General features: G+C 32.9%; 1 protein-coding gene across 2 annotated transcripts; it reads right to left on the minus strand.

Moving 5' to 3' along the window:
- Nucleotides 1-236: 236 nt before the first annotated feature.
- Nucleotides 237-20,082, minus strand: LOC130654096 (transmembrane protein 131-like). 2 transcript variants are annotated; one of them, XM_057456625.1, is made up of 32 exons: nt 19,873-20,082; nt 19,429-19,475; nt 18,538-18,566; nt 15,419-15,499; nt 15,178-15,298; nt 14,615-14,728; nt 14,411-14,533; nt 11,303-11,537; nt 11,167-11,223; nt 11,004-11,065; nt 10,859-10,906; nt 10,694-10,751; nt 9,696-9,801; nt 9,369-9,513; nt 9,121-9,291; nt 8,880-8,984; nt 8,462-8,632; nt 7,853-7,966; nt 7,640-7,726; nt 7,408-7,557; nt 7,244-7,319; nt 6,922-7,039; nt 6,448-6,690; nt 6,201-6,267; nt 5,830-5,987; nt 5,322-5,464; nt 4,600-4,795; nt 4,095-4,439; nt 2,934-3,988; nt 2,119-2,714; nt 1,724-1,813; nt 237-1,156 (listed from the first exon to the last, which is right to left on the minus strand). In XM_057456625.1, the coding sequence occupies exons 1-32, from the start codon at nt 20,006-20,008 to the stop codon at nt 920-922; spliced, it is 5,484 nt and encodes a 1,827-aa protein (XP_057312608.1). In that variant the 5' UTR covers nt 20,009-20,082; the 3' UTR covers nt 237-919. The 2 variants fall into 2 exon arrangements, with proteins under 2 accessions (XP_057312608.1, XP_057312609.1); XM_057456626.1 differs by having other exon boundaries at nt 3,087-3,988; nt 19,873-20,081.
- Nucleotides 20,083-21,216: the final 1,134 nt, after the last annotated feature.

Consider the following 21,216-nt stretch of genomic DNA (forward strand, 5'->3'; position numbering starts at 1 on the left):
AAAATATGTTCACAATGTCGAATTGAAGCGTAAGAAACTTAAATTTGGCCAAACACTGTCCTGTATCCACAATACGATTAGTTCGCAGGTGTGTCATGTACGTAATTGCGAGTTTCGCGAGCTTTCGTAAAAGTTTGTGGTCTTGTCAACTCCTGGTCTTGCAAATTCTGCTTCGTGCAATTCTTAGGAACCTTCGAGAGTTTCACCGGCAGACGAAAAACAAACAAACAGTATAATTAGTTTAAAAACTTTTTATTTTCTCGTTTCATTCGTATTTAAAAGCGTGCAACATTCAATAAATATGACGTCATAAAAAACATTTTCTTCTAAATGCAATCTTTTCCCAGTCCTCTTAACTAAAATATAGACAGAATAAAAGTTAAAAAAGACTGGGAGAAAAGTTGCTAACATATATAGATGACAACTTCCAAGACAACAGGAAAAAAATACAAAAACAATGAAAAATATGAAAGTTTTTGATACCGTTTCGTATAAAGAAAAAAATTGTTTTTGAACAAATAAAAACTACGAACACTACATATCCGTACAAACTTTTTTCAAAACTATTAACACAAATAAAAACTACAAAAAAATAAACCGATAAAATTTTGGTATTCATTGAAACACAAGATGCCACGGGTTTATGCGAAAACTTTTCATCAAAACAATTTGAGTTATAAACTGTAGCAAACGCGAGATGTCGTTGTTAACGAGAGTTGTCGCTGTTAACGAGAGTTGTCGTTGTTAACGAGAGTTGTCGTTGTTAACGAGAGTTGTCGCTGTTAACGAGAATAATCGTTGCTATCACTAATGGCGCTCATAAAATGGAGGCACCAAGACTAAAAACAGCCTGAAGCAAGCTAACAATCCTTTCGAACATATCACACAAAAAGAAATTCGACAAGAATAAGTTTTAACTTTAGTCTTCCTTGATATCTTGGTTCCAACCTTCGTACGGAGAACTTGACGCCCATATACTGAATGGATCAAGTGGACTTTCAGCATCACTCAAACCAACTTCACTAACAGGTTTCAAATCCAATCCTAGTCCAAGACGGCTACGAGGAGTGTTGCCAGCAGATGACGTTGTTGTGATAAGAGAATCGGGTGCATCCCAAATGGAAGACCGAATAGATGTTCCGTTGCCCCAAAGATCCTAGAAAAGTGTAATTGTTTCCGATAAAAAAGGTTTAAATTGAATACAATCGCGCATGTAACCGTCATAGAAAGCTGGACTTGCTACAAAACAAGACATTAGTACACAAAGATTTTTGCAACTCGGTATCGCTGCCCGTCAACCATTATGCCAGTGTACAGATTTCCTGAATTTAATCACTTTGTTCCGAATGTTAGTGTTCGTTTAAAGAAGTGACTTTTTTTGGAGATTTTTATTTTATGGAGATGTCCGTTTTATGGTGTCCGTTTTAGATCCTGTTCAATTTAAACAGACTCCGCTGTACAATATTTCTTACACTAATCCAATAAATGACATTCTGATAATAAAATCCTTTATTTTTACTAAATTTCCATATACGTCCGCAAAAAATTACGTTTTGGCGCGGATACACCAGTCAGGTTTAGAAAAAGCAATTTTCAGTTATGTATCGGAGTGGACGCCCACCTAAAAAATGCTAAAGAAATCAATTAGTTAAGAGAAATAACCTTTAGCAGGGCGAATTTGACCACGATAAGATGAGATTAACACTTCTATCACATCTCTTACCTTGTCAATGTTTGAGAATTCGTTATCACTGGACTTCCACAAATCTTCGCGACTTCCTCGACTTCCCAGCAAATCAAATCCTCCAAACAACTACACAAAATAGTGTTCATGTTTACAAAAAAATTGTGATCTCACAAAAAAACAAAAACACACAGGAAAGTTAAAATATCACGTTTGACAAACATGTTATTACACAGTCAGGCTTAGTATTTTTCAAAATGAATTAAGAAAATAGTCTTAGATACGTGCTCCAAGAAAAGTTCATTTCATAGAAACTAATTTTTCAGAAATGTTGTACGGAGACGCATTTTTTACTTTTAAAATGGTGGAACAAAGACGACGAAAAATGGTGCAACAAAAACAACGAAAAATTTCAACAAATCAGCAAAGCTTACGTTTTTCGAGCCACGCGAACCCCCTAATAGGCTGCTATAGCTTCCTCCATTTTTGAAATCAAAGAGCGAAGACTTTTGCCATCCGTCATCGGCAGTGGTCTCATTACTAGGCTTGACGATATCATCGAAATCCCAAATATCACGAGTTTTTTGTCGGGTTAAGCCGGGGGGAGGTCGCAAGTGTTCCAATGCAGAGTCATCAACCGTCGCCCAGGAGTTATCTTTCTTCAAGTTAGAACCAACAGCTTTGTTCATACGAAGATTTTTCGGTACAAACTCGGCACTATCCGGCGACAATGTACTACTGACTACGGAACTTTCTTTACCATTGAATCCTGGAGCGTATCGCTGTCGTTTTTCATTGTCGGAGTTTTGTCGGCTGGCACGAAGGCTAGTAAGATTATCGTAATAAAACATCGAGCTGGCAGAACTCGTTGTAGGTTCTTCGTCTTTTTCGTCTCTTCCCAGTCCTAGTCCGAATTTTTTGAAAAAAGACCAACCAATATTGTTATCTTTTTTCGTTTTCTTTGCGTCAGAGGGTTCCTCGTATGAACGGTGTTGTGGTGAACCTCTGTTGCTCGTTGAGGGGCTGATATCTGAAATATGAACCATGCTAACGTGAAACAGAAACAAACAGTACACAGATAATTAACGTGCAATAAAAAAGTGTTTATGTGATGACATTCCTGTCCGTGCACAAAATACTATCTAATATATCTGTCTCGATCCTACCTACGAAGTTTATAAATAACTAACAAATGCACACCATCAGTCTGCCATTTTAACCCCCGTTTCAACAGCAAAGTAAAACCTACCGTGTAAAAGACCGGACGGGGTAGCAGATCTTGCTCGTTCACCATACTTGTTCGGCTCACTAGCAATACTACTGTGACTACTACTACGACTGCTATTACTCAGTGCAGATGGAGATGCAGGACCACTTGCTGAAGACTTTTTGCTATTCTTACCCTTCTTTTTGTTCTTCATCAAAGCAGCATCGAAGATCGCTGCTGCAATGGCGTGAGGCGATGTGGGCGTGTCCATCATTAGTCTTTCTTTTTCATGGTAGGTAGCAATTTTCTTGCGAGGTGGAGCTTTCGTTTTGTATTCCGGTTTCGACTTGGGGCGCATGTCTTTGCTTTGAATTAGTGGTTCCGTCAACGAAAAGTCATCTAGTTTATCTAAATGGCCATTGTAAGAAGGATACATGGAAGGCGACTCGCTCTTTTTCTTGCCCTTCAGTTTAACAGTTGTAAAGCCAGGTTTCTCATCAACGCGTTCATCGTCTTCAGCATTGCTACTGCCACAGCTGTTTTCTTTTTGTAACACTCGATGTTGTTCTTTGCTTTTTTGACTTGTTTTCGATTTCTTTCGGCTCTTTTGTTTCTCGGAGTCGTCGTTATATTCAAACTTGCTTTTCTGTTTTTGTATTCGCTCTTGTCGCAATTTTTCCATTTGTGATCGATCGTAAGGGTCGCAAAGAACCTCAGTTACCGGTTCAATAACAGGCTCCTGTGGTTCCTCGTAAGTTGTAACGCGCTGCGGTTTTCGACTGGCATCGTGTGGTTTCCTCTTGGAGCGCTTAGTCTGTGTTTCGTGTTCTTTAACAGTAGACCTCGGTTCCGGTTTTTCTTCAGGTATAAACGAATGGTGTGAAGGCTGAACCGTGTTTGAATTTTTTCGAGATGAAGCAGAGCTCGAGTCAGAGGAACTTCTTCCTCGGTCTCGTAAGCCTGATGAACTATAATTAGATTCGTTAGGTTTATTAGCCGAATGAATTATTTGTGTGCGCACTGGAGGAGAACTGTGTGATTTCGCAAGCCTCTGATGATCTTTGGGATCACTAAATTTATCGTTTTTATCAGCGACACTATAAATGATTAAATTAGACAATTAAAAACAAATAAATGAATGACATAACAGGAGAATAAAATTGATCAAAAGAAGGTACAACATGATCAAACAAAGCTACTCACATCTTAAATCCAAAATTCTTCAGATCCAATAGATGACCATCAGATTTATAGCCACCGAAGTAGGGAGAGGAGGTTACCGAGCCAGCGGTAAACGTGCACTTCACCACGTACTTTTGTGCGTCGAAATAAGCGAAGAAGATTATGAAGATAAACACCGTTGACATGACAACAGCAGCTGCCACATGCATGTACGGCTCCCAAAAAGGACGAGGCAATGCGTTTGCGCATAGTGGCAACAAGTGGTGTGGAAGCGTGGCTAACAAGATGAAATCAAGCGATTGCTCCATCGTTGTCAATAGTCGCAAAGTTCGGGTAACTCTTGAAGTTGTGAAATCTGGAATAAACCTGCAAACACAAAATCAGTTAAAAACTTTTATTTCGAAGATCAATGATATAACAATAAGACAATGACCTTCCGATTAAAAGGAACAAAGTATTCCTTACAAGCCAAAAAACTTCACGAAGTTTCAGACTAGGCAAAAAAATAAATAAATAAATAACATACGTCACATCTATCTTCCTAGTGTCGTTTGGCATAAGGATAAACGATTCGCAGTTTAAAATGCGAAATCCAAAGCCTTCGCACTCGTAATTGTTGATACTCATCGAAACGACATGGACTGGTAGTTGACCAACATTGGTCGCTGTGAAAGATCTTTTCACAGTAAAAGATGGATAGACGCGAGCTTTTGGAGTGGATTCTATGAAAGATAAACAGTTAATGAAATGTTATACAGCTTAATATGACTGAATGATACGTCATTGATCCTATTTCACCAATTTACCATGTTGCAAAAAAAAATGTACCATTAGACCTTAGAGGTCGGTTCCACGGCTAAATGGCGTTATTCACACTGTATGTTAAACAACTCAATTAGACGCTGATCCATATTGTCCGACATTCACACTAGAAGCATTTTGGCATCAAAACTTTTTTTAGCATCTACAGAGCAGAATATAATGCAGAAGTATGAAAAAAAAAACATGGAGAAATTTCAACTTCTCTTATCTCAGCATAAACGCCGATCAGCCGTCTAAAAAAAACACCAAAGAATAACCCAAAAATTTTGATTTTAAAATTGACATTTGCGTTTAAGTGGGGTGTAATAAGCGTCTAACTTGCGCTACAATCAGACCCAGCCAAATTGACGCTAGTCGTCTATAAATTGACAAAACACAGAACACAAGAAAATGGTAATAGGTAAAGGTTTTCACCAGCAAACTTACTGTTGCAATCTTTTAAGTGAATTGCTTTTATCTCAAAAAACAGAACAGATGATTTGCTGCCTGGCGCATTGCCATCCATGTTGAAATGTGTGCGAGCACCTTGACCATGCACCACAACCAGATCGAGAACAGTAAGGTTATTCCTACAAAGTGAAAAGTTTTAAAATGTTCCATTTCAATGCTGATTTTTTGTTGGTCAAATCAACAATGTCAATGATTTTATTAAGGTATTTTGTTAGCCACATAAAAACTTTACATTCTTTTTTGTAAAAGATGTTTGCAAAGATTGTCAAAAACAAACAAACAAACAAACAAACGAAAATGTCACTCCCAGTTTTAAAAACTTCTTAAATCCTTGAAACATACAAAAAGCATTTTGACTTTTGTGCAAAGCACACAGGTTTTCTAGCATGTTTAAAAACTACTTGTTTTCAAGCTCACTAGGTTTTTCCCAAGCTATTTTAAAAACAGCTAATTTTATGTGCACTGCAAAACAGCTATTAAATACCTGACGACCATAATGGATGTTTTAGGTGACTCGTCATTGGGAAGAAAACCAACTTGCACAGATTTCTTTTCTCTTGGTTGAAGTATCATAGACAAACTATTTACTGATGGATACACGTTTAAAGCTGAGGACACTTGTTGATGGTCTTGCCAACCGTCCTGTAACAAAAAATATTCATGAGGCTATTATCAACGTAATATTAAAAAAAATCCTATCTTAAGATTTTTAAGAAACATTTTTGTTTACAGATAAATGTAGCTAATTCTTAGATAGACTATACAGATAAAAAAAATGGTTTTTTCGGAAATTCTTTGAGCGTGTATTAAAAGTTGTTTAAATTTTTCGAAGAGTTCAACTATACATGTTTTTACCTTGATATCAGGAAGTGTGAACTGCGAATGACCATTTAAATCCAACGAAAAAGAATCCATTATCAATCTGAAAGGAACGACACCAAATTCAGTCAAGTTAATTACAATACTAGAATAGTTAGACAGAACACTACAAAAAAATTTAAAGTGCAGTCAGTGCAGAGTGCTATATTCCCAAGGCTCTAACTCCAAAAATAAAACCAATGTAATGACATAATATCCGTCAGAGTAAAGAATATTTAGCTACCTATCAGACAACAGATCCAGTCCACCATCCGGTTGAGGGTAACTCAGTAGAGGAACAATCTGTACTACTAAAGGATGATCTGAAGGATTTGTTATCACCATGTTCTCGAAAGAAAAATTCCCGACATGAGTTGGCGGGAACCTGATCGATTGCTCAACTAAACTTGGCCAAGCTAGTGATGCTTGGACGGGTATAGTGTAACTTTTAATCACAGATGAGTCAATGATGATCGATGCGTTGAAACTATAAAGCAAGTGAAAATTTATCACCACCAATTGCACTGACCAATTGACAAACCGACAAACATTAACATCAATACACATATCTAATATACAGTTCCAATTTTTTCTAATTTTTTTCGTATTATTATTATTTCATATTGGGATATTTTAAAAAAGCAATATTCAGAATGCACAACTCTTTCCAGAGTTTAGTATTTTTGTTTTTTTTAAACTTTTTGTGGAATTAATATACCTAGATTCTTGTTTGCTGTTGACGATATCCCATTTTCTTCGCAGTTTATCAAGCAGATTAAAATCGTGCTCCCATGTATCAGCAGGAAGAGATAAACTTTGATGCCAATGATCACAAGCTATGAAAACATGATTTCAATATGTCAACAAGCTAGTAAATAATCTAAAATAGCACAAAAAATACAACAATGGTAAATCCCTTAAGTAAAGTAAGATAAGAGCAGAAAAACCCTTATATTTCTAAACCTAAAAATTAATGAGCTTTGATAAGTTTCATTGTGTATCCCTGTTGAAAATACATAGGGAAGAAAATTTTTTATTACCTGGATCTATTTCACATACACAGAGGTAACATTGGGATTCTTCCCCAAAAAATGGATCAAACTTAACCCAACCAATCTGAAAAAAAATTTGAAAAGTTGACGGAACTGCTGACATAACTTAAGGTCTTTATTAAAAATATCTAAATATGAAATGTGAAACTTACATGAACTTTTTCTTTCGATGGTAACTCTGGCAAATAGTCTGGGCGTATAAAGTGAAATCTAGGATCCTCCGGATACACACTGAGGTTCTGCAACGTTATCGGGTATGGAAATGTAGATTCAATCGTTAATGCATAATTTTCAGTTCGTCCCTAGAGTCAACAAATAACTATAAGTTTCTCTAGATAGTATTTCCTGACTCAATAACTCAATAAATATAGAAAATGTACTTACAGGAAAAGCTTTTTCAATTTTTATTCTCCTAGGTTTTGATACAAGGCTTCCTTCCACGGCTTTCAAATATATTGGTATCCGTATTGCCTAACAGAACAAAGACATTAAATTGATTAATGAACGAGGAAAAGTAAATTTAAGATTTTTGCTATATATTTAGATGAATGAAAATATTTATTACAATAGTGAACAGACTAAAAATAAAGAACATACTTCAAATATTGTTTTCATAATAATTTCTCCATGGTAAGTCCCTTCTTTCTGAGGTGCTTCAATGTCAACCGTGAAGGTAACCACATCACTGGGCTTAAGTATCAGCTCATCGCCCTAATGCAAAAAAAAAACATGTCATTAAAGACAAAGAAACAAATTAATATAAATTTTTACTTTAAAGGGCACTAGAAGTCAGCAAAGGGGAGTAAATAACAGCCAAAAAATCCACTGCAATATGGTTTGTGTATTAAAGTTAAAATTTTTTGGATTAGTTTTTTTCTTCTATATTCCCAACATTTGAGTGTATACAACCTTTCTTATTCAATTTTTTTCATGTCAGCAAAAAAATTTCGAACTGTGAAAGCTAATTACCTGCTTTACGTCCACATGCTTAGATTTTAGAGAGAAAACTTTTGTCTTGTTGCCAAAAATTTGACAACTTGATTTAGGGAGTTTTTGTGAACACATCAGCATTGTCCTCTGCAATTGAACGTGAAATAGAAAGAATTGTAATCCTAATCCCTTGACAAATGTGTGCCATTTCATTCCCAACAAATCATCTCCATAAATAGGTGTAAAAACATACAATGTGCAGTTAAACAGACTAACCTCTTTTCCAGTTTTTTTCTTGCTAGTTGAACCTTTTGATGCTGTTGTGTTATTACTTTTCTCATTAACCCATTTGCTTCGTTTCGAGTGCTTAGTTTTCTTTAAATTTTTTACATGAAGTAGACGTAATCGGGCAAACTCAAATTGTGTTCCATATTCTTTTATCGAAACCTTAAGTAAGTGGAAATGAAAAAATACAGCCTAGAACTAAGAACAAAAACAAATTATAACCTAAAACAAACAAAAAAACCCAAAAACAAATACATTGAGAAATCTGCGTGCCTTAAGTTATTTTTTTACACAGAAAATGTGACAAGCAAATGTTACATTAGTAAAATCTGGATGCAATTTAAATTTGATTTAAAAAGAAACTATTAGCAGCACAAAGATTAAATTAGGTAAAATTAAAACAGCCTACCTCTACAGGATTGTTATTAATAATTCTGAATGTGAGGCTTCTATTTTCCTGAGTTCCAACTGTTCCATAATCCAAGACATCATCATTTAAACTATCCACAATATACTAAAATAAAATAAAATTTATTATAAAATATGCCTTCACTTACAACACCAAGTAAATACAGATGTTAGACAACATTCATTTTCCCTGTAATTAAACAATATTGCTAATACTATAAATATTGCGCAGTTGCACTGACCTTAAGCTTTCCATTATAGCAGTGAACTGGAATTGTGAAAATTGAAGCATTGGTGTATAGCCGTAGAACAGTAGAAAAAGATAACTCAGATTCATTGGCTTGAAAAGTTAACGATAACGGTGATATCAACTTGCCTGGTGGAACCATGATGGCTTTGGAAAAATTAAGAATCTACAAAAGAAAGATAAAGGATATTTGCTTGACAATACTTTGCTTACATCAGTGCTTAACAAACAAAAAGACCTTACAGAAAATATATGTTGTGCTTCCACTGGCAAAGTTGCATTATAAATCACTAAAGTTGTATTGAATGTGTTTGTTATGGTTAAAACTTGTGTCATTGGAGAGTCGCCAGCAAAAAATGAAGTCTTTCCCACAGAATATGCAAGAGTCCTGAAATTGAAGTTAAAACAATATATTTAAACAAACAATATATCTTGCAAAACTTATGTGTCATCATATTAAAAATAAAAAACATAATTTAAAACTTTATGATTTATCTGGAATTTCCACTTTTTAATTTCCTTAATAAGGAAATAACCTTGTCCAGCATCTAAATGTTAAATAAAAATTACCCTTGAAGCACGTTTGCTTGATAAGGAACTTCTAATCTCTTTTTATCATCAGAAGTGTAAACAATTATTTTGCCACTGTTCTGTCTTTTATGAGAAGCTTGCAGTGCTGCAAAAGATTAGGAAAATAGTTTAGATGGGTTTTTAACACTTATAAGCATATTCAGGCCCAGATGGGGGAACTTTTTAGGTATACGCTTAGAATATTGGCCAATTAATCCTACAGTTATGTGGTTTTTCTGGTGTTATGGTTATTGTATATTAGAACGCAATATTTTAACTTAATGAACACCACTATACCGTCTGAACTTGGCCTTGTTTTGTTGCTGTTCTTTGGAAAATTTAAATGAAGCCATTTCATCCAAATAAGGCAACACTTAAAGCCGTCCTTAAAAATTTTCTGTGTGCCGATTTCTGACCAAACTTCACAATTTCTCGGTTTGGCTCAGGATTTTTCAATATTTTTTTATGTTCCAAATATTTTGCCAATTTCTGACCTAAAAACAGTCAAAATGTAGTGACTCTAATTTTTTATAAAGCATAAGTATAGCTAAATAAAAATGTGGCAAAAAAAGAACGCTAAGCAAATAAATATTCAAAACAACAGAGCAATAGCTCTCTTTAAGTGCCTAAAATGTTAGTTTACATGTATCAGTACTGTATGCATTTATGCTGACGTGTTACAGAGACCAAGTGGGATACAGTAAGACTATTTTAGCAAGCATAATGTAAGCATATTCTTAGTCTGATTGTGTTTTTGCAAAAGCATATCCCATCTTGATTTCGAATTTGACTTGCTTATAAAAATATATACTTATCAAGAAAGGTTTGGGTGGGGTGTATGTTCACCTTTTGCAAAAAAGTGATAATGGTCTGATGTAACAAATTAAATTTATTTCATTACCTTGGCTGGCAGTATGGAAAAATTTATAAACAAAATCACATCACTACTCCCATCTTTCAGTTCTAAAGTTGAGAACAGTGGGAAAAACAGCTTATACCTGTATAAGTTATTGTCGCTATTTTTGAATACTTCTTTGATGTTTTCAAGCTAAACGGCTAAAAAAACATTTTAAAAATATATGACTTAAGCACAGACATAAAAATGAAAATTTGTTGTTTTTATCCCATAAAAAAGTAGATGGATATTTAAAAAAAAAAATTACCGTGAACTGCACGCTGACAGCTTTATTAGGTGGAACCACTTGTATTGACTAAAAATAGTTCATTAATACATCTTAGGTTACATTTTATCTGAAGGTAAAAGTATTAAAAAGCACTGATGTTTTTGTGAAACTTGGAGAAACTTACCAATAACTGTAGGGATTTGTTTCCATTGTTTAATGCATTCAAATTTAATGATTTTGGCTCATCTAGAAAGGTGAATTTTTTAATCAAGCATGCATACTATATGGACTGGTGTTTTTCTTTGGCCTGATCATTAGTTTAAATTGTAAATTGCAATATAACTTACCCATGGTTCGCAACGTTCCAAAATCAAGCATATCAACATTGGTATATAAACCTTTTTCTAGAAACAAATTTATTTTTTTTATGAATCACTCAGTCTGGACAAGTGTACAAGACAGAAGCATAATAAAGTGGCTTACTTGTAGACACTAGCATTTCAAACGGCAAAATTAAAACATCTGTGGGTGGAGCAGGCGGGCCAATCACAATTCTAATGAATCGAATAGCCAGTCCTTCCTCCTTGGAGAAGTATGTAGCCTTCATCACAGCTTTTGTTTCGTAAGGTGGAATCTCCCATAGTTTACCAATACTATCATTATTGTTTCCAAGCAGATCTAGATGCAAGTCACTGCCACTGGAATACATCTCTGTAATCTGAAACAAACAGTTGAACATGGTAATTGTTATAAACATGTGAATAGTCTTGGGATTAGATAAATACCATAACATTACACCAAAGTGGTTACCCTTTGGGTTATTCAAGTATTAAAACAAACACAGTATTTAAATGAGTTAATTCTGTTGACATAACACTAAAACAAGTCTTGAGGAACTTATCGCATTTCTGTGATTTACAGAGCTGTAAGTCTACACGTTTAGTTATTTTTTTTGCAATGTTAAGGATGCTTGACTTTTAGAAGTCTTGTTAGGTCCTTTCCTTTAATGCTTGGTATAGAGTTTTATGTATTAGACGTGATTTAGCTAAAACTTTTTCTTTTACTTAAAATGGTCTAGCTTATGGGTCATTATCAAGAAAATTATGAAAATCAAAACTTGAAGTGTGATTTGTTAAAAAAATATTTCACTGTTAAGAAGCTTAATTGTTATTTGCTGCTGAACAAAACAGCTAAAAAGTTTTCCTAAAAATAACATTAAAAGCAACAATAATAACTAAACTTTTGGAAAAGGACGATGAAAATCTTTCGCAGACTCAAGATTATGGTTTCTCAGAGTTTAAAACAGAGTGATGTAACTATTGAGACTATATTTTGCCTAAAAATTTTGCCTAAAACATCATTTTGGTGGTAATGCTTATTTGCTTCCTGCTCCACTTCTGTCTTGTACATTCTTTGGTTCCAAATTACAAAGTTTCACAAGGTAACACTTAAACAACATTTTGCTTGCATGGCAGGGTTGAAACAAGAAGAATCTATCAGTTGTTTTCGAAATTTCGCAGAGAATGTTAAAATAAATATAAAGAAAAAATAGGTTATGCATTCCTAAAAAATTATAGTATATGGAATTAAAAGAACAAGAAAATTTTTCTACCCCATGTACCCTATTGTTTTGGTGTGGGGAACAAGCATAATGCAAGTTTAAGCTACGTTCAGTCAGGTATTTCAAATCAAACACAAACAAGTTGTAAGTAGAGTAATAAAACTTTATTACTATTTGTAAAGCACACAAATATTCAATTTAAACAAGAAGCTCAGGGGGTTTATCAATTTTGCAATGAAGGCAATATAACACAAAACAAGCGAAGAAGTTCATGACACGTTTATCAGAATGGTCTATCAAAGCAATTTGGACTAAATCTGGTATTTAAAGTAATGCTTCTGTAGCCTTCCTTCATTTTCAGCTTACAACTACATGAATAAATAAAAACCTGAAATTTATATCGCTGTTCCTCACGCTGACATAAACAATAAAAAACATGCGCACGATGCTCTGAATAAATTCAAATGCTGGCAGATGATCTCAATTTTTTTTTGAGAATAATAATAAACTCTCCCACAAAGCTTCTTAGGAATGAAATATATTTCATAGTTACGCTAATACCATCAGCGCTTGAAAAATCAAAAAAATACCTTGTTGTAAACTAAAAACCAGGTTGAAAACAAAATTATTTGTTGTGAAAAAAAAAGTTAGTTGATTAGGATGATAGGATGATATAAGTCTGTGTTTTATCAGAAATTCAAATGCTAGACAGATATGATTTAGAAATCAAACAATTTCCTCTTGCAAAGCGCATAGAAATTGAATTATATGAAGTCAAAGGGTGGCTACTACAAATAATATTCAATAATTAACTACAACACTAACAATCAATTATGAAAATCATTACCGAAAAGAATCATGTTATAACAGGCTTAAGTTATGGCGGTCAAGTAAAAAGAAACTGCTTAAATAAGCTTTATAAAAAGAATTTTAGGTTAAAGCATTCTTAAATCCATTTGACTTCATGCTTCCTTTTTTTACAAGTTTCATAATTTGGAGTAAAAAGACAAAATCTGTATTATCAGTTGATGGCTTTCTGAAAAATTAGGTTAATTTAAAAAACTAAGATCATGCTTAATGTTTTTTGTTTGCACTTATAAACACTGGCCCCGTGACACCAGTACACATTGTTAGACACCTTGTTAAACACCACAATTATCTGTGAAAAAACGTGTGTTGATGGTTACAATGAATTATTTACGTTTCCTTAACAGTTTATATCAAATATATTACATCACAAAAAAAGGTATTTTCAGTATGGATATTTACGCCTATTTCCTGCAACATCATACACTGACATACTTTTAGCGTTAGAAACGTTTGTAGTCAAAATACTTATTTTAAAAACTTGTGCTCACTTAATTTATTTTATGATAAAATTAAGCCTTTTAAAAAATGTTTGGGGATTTTCCCTGCTTTACTTTCTATGCTATTCTACAATGCATTTTTTTTACTGGAAATCAACCTTTTAATAAAAAAAATGATCATAATGGTGTGTACAATTTATACACTAAGAAATATCTATTCAACTCTCCTTTAAAAAAAGTTGAATATTTTCAACATTGTCTGCAAAAGTAAAAAAGTTATTTCAAATGAGCTCATAGATTGAAGCTATGGCAACTCAGCAAAACGATTTTGGTCAAGCTAGATATAAGTTTAGATAGAAAGTAATTAGTAACGCCCTGCATGTGGTAGATGAATTGTTATAAAATTCTCAATTACAGCAATTACATTAAATAATGATTTGGTAATGGAATATTAATTGGTTATTAATCTTTTATAAGAGGTTATTAAGGATTTTAATAAATGATTAAGTGCTGTACAATCTACAACCTTTAATGATCAGTTTATTTGTTTGGTGCATTATTTTAATACAGACTCATTTAACAGTGCTGCATACAACAGCACACCAAATTTTACAAACTGTATGTATTTTTCAAGCTCAAATGTTTAAGAAAGCTAATTTATTAAAATAAAAAAGCAAGTCTCTCTCTTAACAACATCTTGCAGTCAATTAAACAGCTTAATACCTGAATAGCTTCACTATATGGATTATACATGTTTATATAGGGAGAAAAAGTGCCATTTAATGGTATTCTGGCAGAGACGAATGCTCGTAATCTGTAAGGATTGGCCATTCCAACACCAAAAACCTGTAAGGAAAGAAAAATTGCAGTTGTTGCACAAACTCGAAATCATCAAAACAAAAGCTAATCAATAAACAAATAACACACCTGATATGGAAAATTTCCCCTTGAAGTATGAATATAAACAGTATGTTCCACATTTCCAATCATGGTGGCTAAAAACACTAAGTCTATCGTCATGTTGGTAAGTGGTGACAACATCTGAAACAAGAAAAGTATGAATCGAATGAAAATAAATCTATGTATGTACCATCAGCAGGGAGATATTTATATCAGCAAAACTTTATACACTTTTTTATAATGAACAATGAGTCTACGCACTTCACCCAGAAATATTAGTTAGATACTTAGGAAAAACGCTTCCAAAAATTATTTAGTCATTGTTTATTTGTATATGCTAATAAAAGTATATTTTTGTTTCATTTGAAAAAGACAAGATTCTGCCTTTTTCTTAGCTAATGTGTTGTTTATGACCGTAAAATATCAAATTCTCAAGTATACTACTGTAAGTTAAGGTTGCAAAGGCTTTCTCTGTCAAACTATGCTTCGGGATACCATGGAAATGTTTTTTATTTGATCAATGATTTGCCAACATATTGTTTAATTTTTAACCATTTATTTTCCCCTATCAATAAACTTGCCAGACTCACTTTTTTTGAAAATCTTGATGCATGAAATGGAGGCAAAGCATTTACAGCTAGTATTTCTATGTCGTTCTGATCACTTGGATTTAACAAAACTATGGATTGGACATGTGGCATACCAACTGGTCTAAAATATAACAAAATTTGTGAAATATTTAATCTTTGTTTAATTTAGTGCTTGTATAATATAAACTATGCATAATCCTTTGTGTTAATATTCTGTAATGTTATAATAGTGTGAACTTACTGTTCCTGAAAATCCAAAAATGTTGGCTGAAATAATAACACTCTAAAATTTGGAACGCTATACTTTCCACTGGATCCATCACTAAAGTAAATAAAAAGCATGGCAATAAACAACACATGGGTTTTATATTGTATCATAAGAAGTCGATAAGTATGTGGAAAAATCCACTTAGGGAGGTCTGTTTGAATTTTATGAGGTCTGCAATGACCCTTCCACAAAGAAACTTGTTGTGTAGAGCTTAAAAAAAGGATGTGTTCCTATTTATACGTTTATCTGTTTAGTTTTTTCTTTATTTCGCTTTGTTAAAAGTTCTTTTGTTTATAAGAAAATTATCAAATAAAATACACAATATACAATTTATCTAGTAAAAAAAACAATGTTTTGTAAACATGCTAAAGAGCGCAAAAATACAGCAGGGAAATGTATCCTAATTTTTTTGAATTTTTTTTATAAGAACTATGATTGTTAAGCTGTTGGCAGCAGCTGTTTCTATATTATTTTCAACAATGAAAAATACATAAAATTGCTGTTTGCTAAAATTGCTGATCTCTTTTAATAAAACTTTAAGGGATTGTGTATTTCAGTGGAACCAGTTAAATCTGACATTTTACATACGCATGGTTCCAAAACTTCTTATGCTTAATTCCAAATGAGTTACGGAATAGAGAAAAGATTGAGGTTTTCCACAAGACACTGCTTATGATATTAATTTGGCACTCAGCAATGCTAAAAGAATTGCTGAAGCCTGAAAAAAATTTAAAATCCTTTTGGTAAAAAATTGCAATCACTCAAGTTACAACACTCCATAACACAAACCTTGCAATCCTGGAAGCCTTAAAATTGACTAGCCAGCTCTGGTTAGTTTGCAATAAGGACAATAGGAACAAAAAGCAGGTGTTTTAGGCATGCTTTCAGATGTGTTCAATTTGTCAACTTCTCTAAAGTTTGGAATAGAGCTATTGCTAGCTAAATTATTTGTGGGGTGTGCACATTCGCCCCATCTGACAATGTCTGCACAGAACAAAAGACTAAAAGAAGACTAAAAAAAATTTGGCACTGGGTAATAGTTTTTTATTTGGATTTAATTTTTGGTTTAAACAGTTATTTAATTTAAGAGAGATTGTTGCTCTTGAGAACAACATTTGCTATAGAATGCAAATTGAAATTTTTAATGGTTGTTGTTATTGTGAGTGCTGTTTTGTCTTCTTTGCTGATTAAACTCATTTTTTAAGGATACATTTGATACTTTGAACACTGGACACCTTGCCAAGTATCGTAAACGATCGCTCGCTTTCACCAAGAGCTACAACTTTTTGAAAGAGTGCAGGACATTGAAAGAACAGTAAACCTTAAACACTGCACCACTATCAAATGATATAAATCCAAAGGCTGATCCAGGAAAATATTCAGCCTTGATTAGCACACTGACAAATTTTTTCATAACGATAATCAGCTGTCTGGGTGTTTTGCTGTCATGTGCTTGGTTATTACATGTTTGCACAAAAAGTTATTTGTAAAAGTATGCGAAACTACATAAATTAAAACATGCATTCTTTCATTTTACTGTGTATATGTGAGCGTTTCATTATAAAACTATGTTCTTAATAACTAGAACCCTAAAAATATGTGACTCTATTTGGGGCGCCTTAATTAAATGTCCATCAAATCAGTATATCAAAGTCTAATTTGACCTGAGTCAGCCACTGAAATCATTATCAAGCATTACCTCATTACCCCAGGTAATATTTCTTTTACTGTTTGAGTTAAGTAAGGTTTTCTCTTCTAGTTATCAGTCACAAGGAAATAAACTCAAGAATCACTATCTGTAAAAGCAAAAAGCTAAAAATACATTCAGACTTTAAAACACGCACGTGTTACACAAATAAGTTGATCAAATTTCATAAGCCTAATACACGTCACATGAAAAATAAAGGTAAACAGGCCATTCATAACTTTCCAAGAAAAACAGAGTTCCATTAAGTATTAAAAATGATTTGTAAATATAAAACTAACAATTTCTACTATTTTTTTAGGTAGGAGGTTGGCAAAAAGGTTAGTATGTCATTATCAAATTGTCAAAATAAGTTTCCTAAAAAGCATAATCATCTTCACGAAAGTTATCCTTACACAGCCGAAACACTGCCATACTTTATTATAAAACACTTTAAAAACTTTCTTGTAAAGCGTTAGTAAGCCCTATTTGACACGAGGGCATAAAGTGCCAGCTGGATTTTGTGTGAGAAGGGATGACTTTGGAAACAAGGGATTCAGCTGACTCATAGGCCTTGTTTCTTATACCGCTCCCTGCTGGGTTTTGAAATTGATCATTGATAGAATCAAAGCTTTATTTCTAACATGTCTAATAAATGTTTAGTCTACTATACACCCCAGATTGCATCTAACATTTACCAAAATGAAAACAACCCTATGTAAAGTAACAAATAACATCACACAACATTTATAGATTGCCATATTTTAAGTGATAATTGCATGCTATTTCATGTCTAACCTAACATTTGGTAAAGCTCATTATATTACCTAGCAGATAATTACTCGTTGTTTTCATATCAAAAGGTCAATAGGCTGTAATGTTTTGTTTTTTATGTTATATAATTGGTTTACCGGACAATTCATTGTTTTTTTCATTTAAAAAAGTAGACAAACAGATGCACATGGCGAAAATTAATTTAATAGTTTTAACTAGCACCAATCATTTCCAAAAAGGAAATTACACTTAAATGGAAACTGCAAATTATGTAAAGAGCTATATAATAATGTATTAAGGTTTATGTTTTTGTTAACGAAAAAATATATCATTGATCAGAATATAAACACCTAGGTAAATCGTTGCATGAAATCACAGTGCATATTTATTAAAAATAGAAAACAACTTCACCCAAGAGTAATAAACAAAATATATAAATTTTTAATGAACCTTTTTTTGAAACAGAGGAGAAAGTGAATCCATGTATACAGAATAGTTTGAAAAAGGGCTCTTTAAGTTATTTTAAATATTTATAAATCCTCATAGAAGTAAAAAATTGGTAGTGTTTAAATATTTATCATTTATAAAACAACTACGTTAGAACTAAATCCTAATGCATTAATAAACATCATACCTTCCAGCTTGAATGGCCTGTGGCAGAGGCTAAATGAAGAAAAGAAATTCATATTTAAATAACATGTCTTATGAATCATAACCAGAATCAAACCATTACTCAAAATATTCCCTCATTATCATCATAAAAAGGCATTTTTGTTTATCTTATAAATCTGAATAAGATAGATAATATCTATAAAAAGATCATTCTAAAAGAATTTTTATTCTGATAATTTCAGTGAATCAAAAAAATATAGCTGGAGAATGGTTATATAAGTGTTTCACCATTAGGAGGGGGTTATATATGACTATTTCAAAATATGATATGGCAAAAAAATCCCTATATTATACAAAATTACACATACTATGTTAGAAGTATAGAAAATTATAAATAAAATCTTCCTTTAATGAATTTTTTTCCCAAAAATTTAAATTATATGCGTGGGGTTTTTTAACGTTTTCACATGGATTTTTAAAATACAAAACCTTATATATATATACTGCTTTGATTATCAAAAATTACATAAACAGAATTTAAATACTTTAAAATTTCTATAAATAAGAAGCCCTAACTATAAAGTAGTAAACTAACTAGGCAACACACGAAAAAATTAATCTTAAGAGGGCACAATGTTATAGGGAAATAGTAATTAAATATATATTTATGACATCGCTTGAGACTAGTCTGATATCAAATTGTTTCTCCATTACCACTATGGCATGTACAAGTGACTAAAGGTTTTCAGATTACGCCATGAACATGTGGTTAAAAAATAAAAAGTTCCACTTCCAGAAATGAGTTAAATTTTTGTACTTAGACAGAATGGAAATGTCAACAGAAATTCAAGAAAGATATCTATTTGATCCATTTTGAACCCTGTTTCTTTAAAGCATTTACAACAATTTTTACCTCGAAGTTATGACTTCCGGCACCTTGCTTGGTATGAGCTAGAAATCCTAGAACATTAAACAGCATAAAACATTATATAAATATATACACCATGGAAACTTTATCTTCTAGCTAAACTTTACAAGAACTTTTTTTAAAGAAATCTAAGGTTTTTATTCTAGTTACATATTGTATAATACACGTAAGTAGCTAACTGGAAAGAATCATGGTTGGTAGCCACATGTTACAAGAAAAAATGCCAGTCATTGTTGCTGCTAAAATCTAGCTACCGTTTTCCAAAAACAAAAATACGAAAATAAAGATTTAAATATTTACTGTCCAATAAATTTGGTTCCGCATAACGTACTTGGAATAATAGGAAGGGTATCCTTAGAGTTCAAAGTTTTGTTCTGGCAGGGCTGCTGCTAACCATAACTTATCAACAAAAAAGTAGATAAAAATTACCTTGTCCAGGCACTCTGTGACATCCACATCGACTATATATATCTGGTACAAGTAGACAAAGTGTTATAATTAGAAACACTTGAATTTTCAATCCTATAAAAAGTGTTACTATGCACATGTTAACAGGATAGGCCATTAGATCTTCTTTTATGTTTTTGCATTTCTAAAATGTTTTGGCTGTGTTGCGAACGCGTTATGTTCGATTGACTTAAAGAGGCCCGGGCACTAGCATTTTAAACATGTGGTTTGCGTCATTCAAATGGTCGCGCGGAATGAGTATTTGATTGCCGCTTGATGCTACGCCGTTTTTTAAACAGAATGTTACAATATTTTGAGATTAGACATGAGAAGCACCTAATTAAATGTGTTTCATACGCTTTTCGCATAAAACACAACCTCTCATTAAAGTGATGTCAGAATTAGGTACAGTGTAAAGTGCCTTTACTTTACTGCTCTAGCTTTAATAGCCTTGTTATATACAGTTATAAAAATGAAAGTACTGAAGGGTTTAAAGATTTTCCTTTCCCCTCACCACCACCCCTCCCACCTAATTTTTAAAAGCTTCATATTTTTTACACTACCCGATTCAATGCAAAACTAGTGTACACTCAAGTGTAGAAAGAACGAAACAATACTTTAACCATTTCAAACTATTACTGTTTTTTTAATTAACAAAAGTATGGCACCAAATGCAAGACGATCGGGAAACACAAAAGAGCTAAAACGAATTCGATTTTCCAGTCGACCACCGCAATACAACAAATTTCAAAATCACAGAGAAAAGGTTTTACGATATTTCAGGTTGGAATGTGATGCCTGGTTCACATATGAATCAGACACAGTAGCAGAAGCGGAAGCAGACGCAAGCACTGTGTGAACACTGATGGAACAAGTGAAGTAAACGACTTTTGCAGTGTGAACTCGAAACGCAACATACGCAAGGTATTTTTTCGAAACCAAGCATGTTTATTGGTAAAAAATAGCAGCCATAGTTTATTAATTAAGAAAAAAGAAAAAATAGTCTGAAGATGTATTATATTATTGTACGAAAAGTTTTAGTAATAAATACTTTATTATAAATACAACAGACAATGATTTTACAAAAAACTACGCATGGAACGGATTAAAAACAATTTCCTGCCAATGAATTATAAGCTTTAGAGAAATCATGTTAGTTTCCAATAATGGATAGCAGAGAAAAGACTGTTTTGTTCTTTGTACCAAAACTAAATCGCGAAAGTGAAAGTTTGTCTTTTAGGCACGCAAGATTCCTTTTTGAATACTTTACAAATGTTTACTATCTATTTTATAATAATTATATAATCATATGTAATATATTTCTGA

Source organism: Hydractinia symbiolongicarpus, chromosome 8, assembly GCF_029227915.1.
Source record: "Hydractinia symbiolongicarpus strain clone_291-10 chromosome 8, HSymV2.1, whole genome shotgun sequence".
NCBI lineage: Eukaryota > Metazoa > Cnidaria > Hydrozoa > Anthoathecata > Hydractiniidae > Hydractinia > Hydractinia symbiolongicarpus.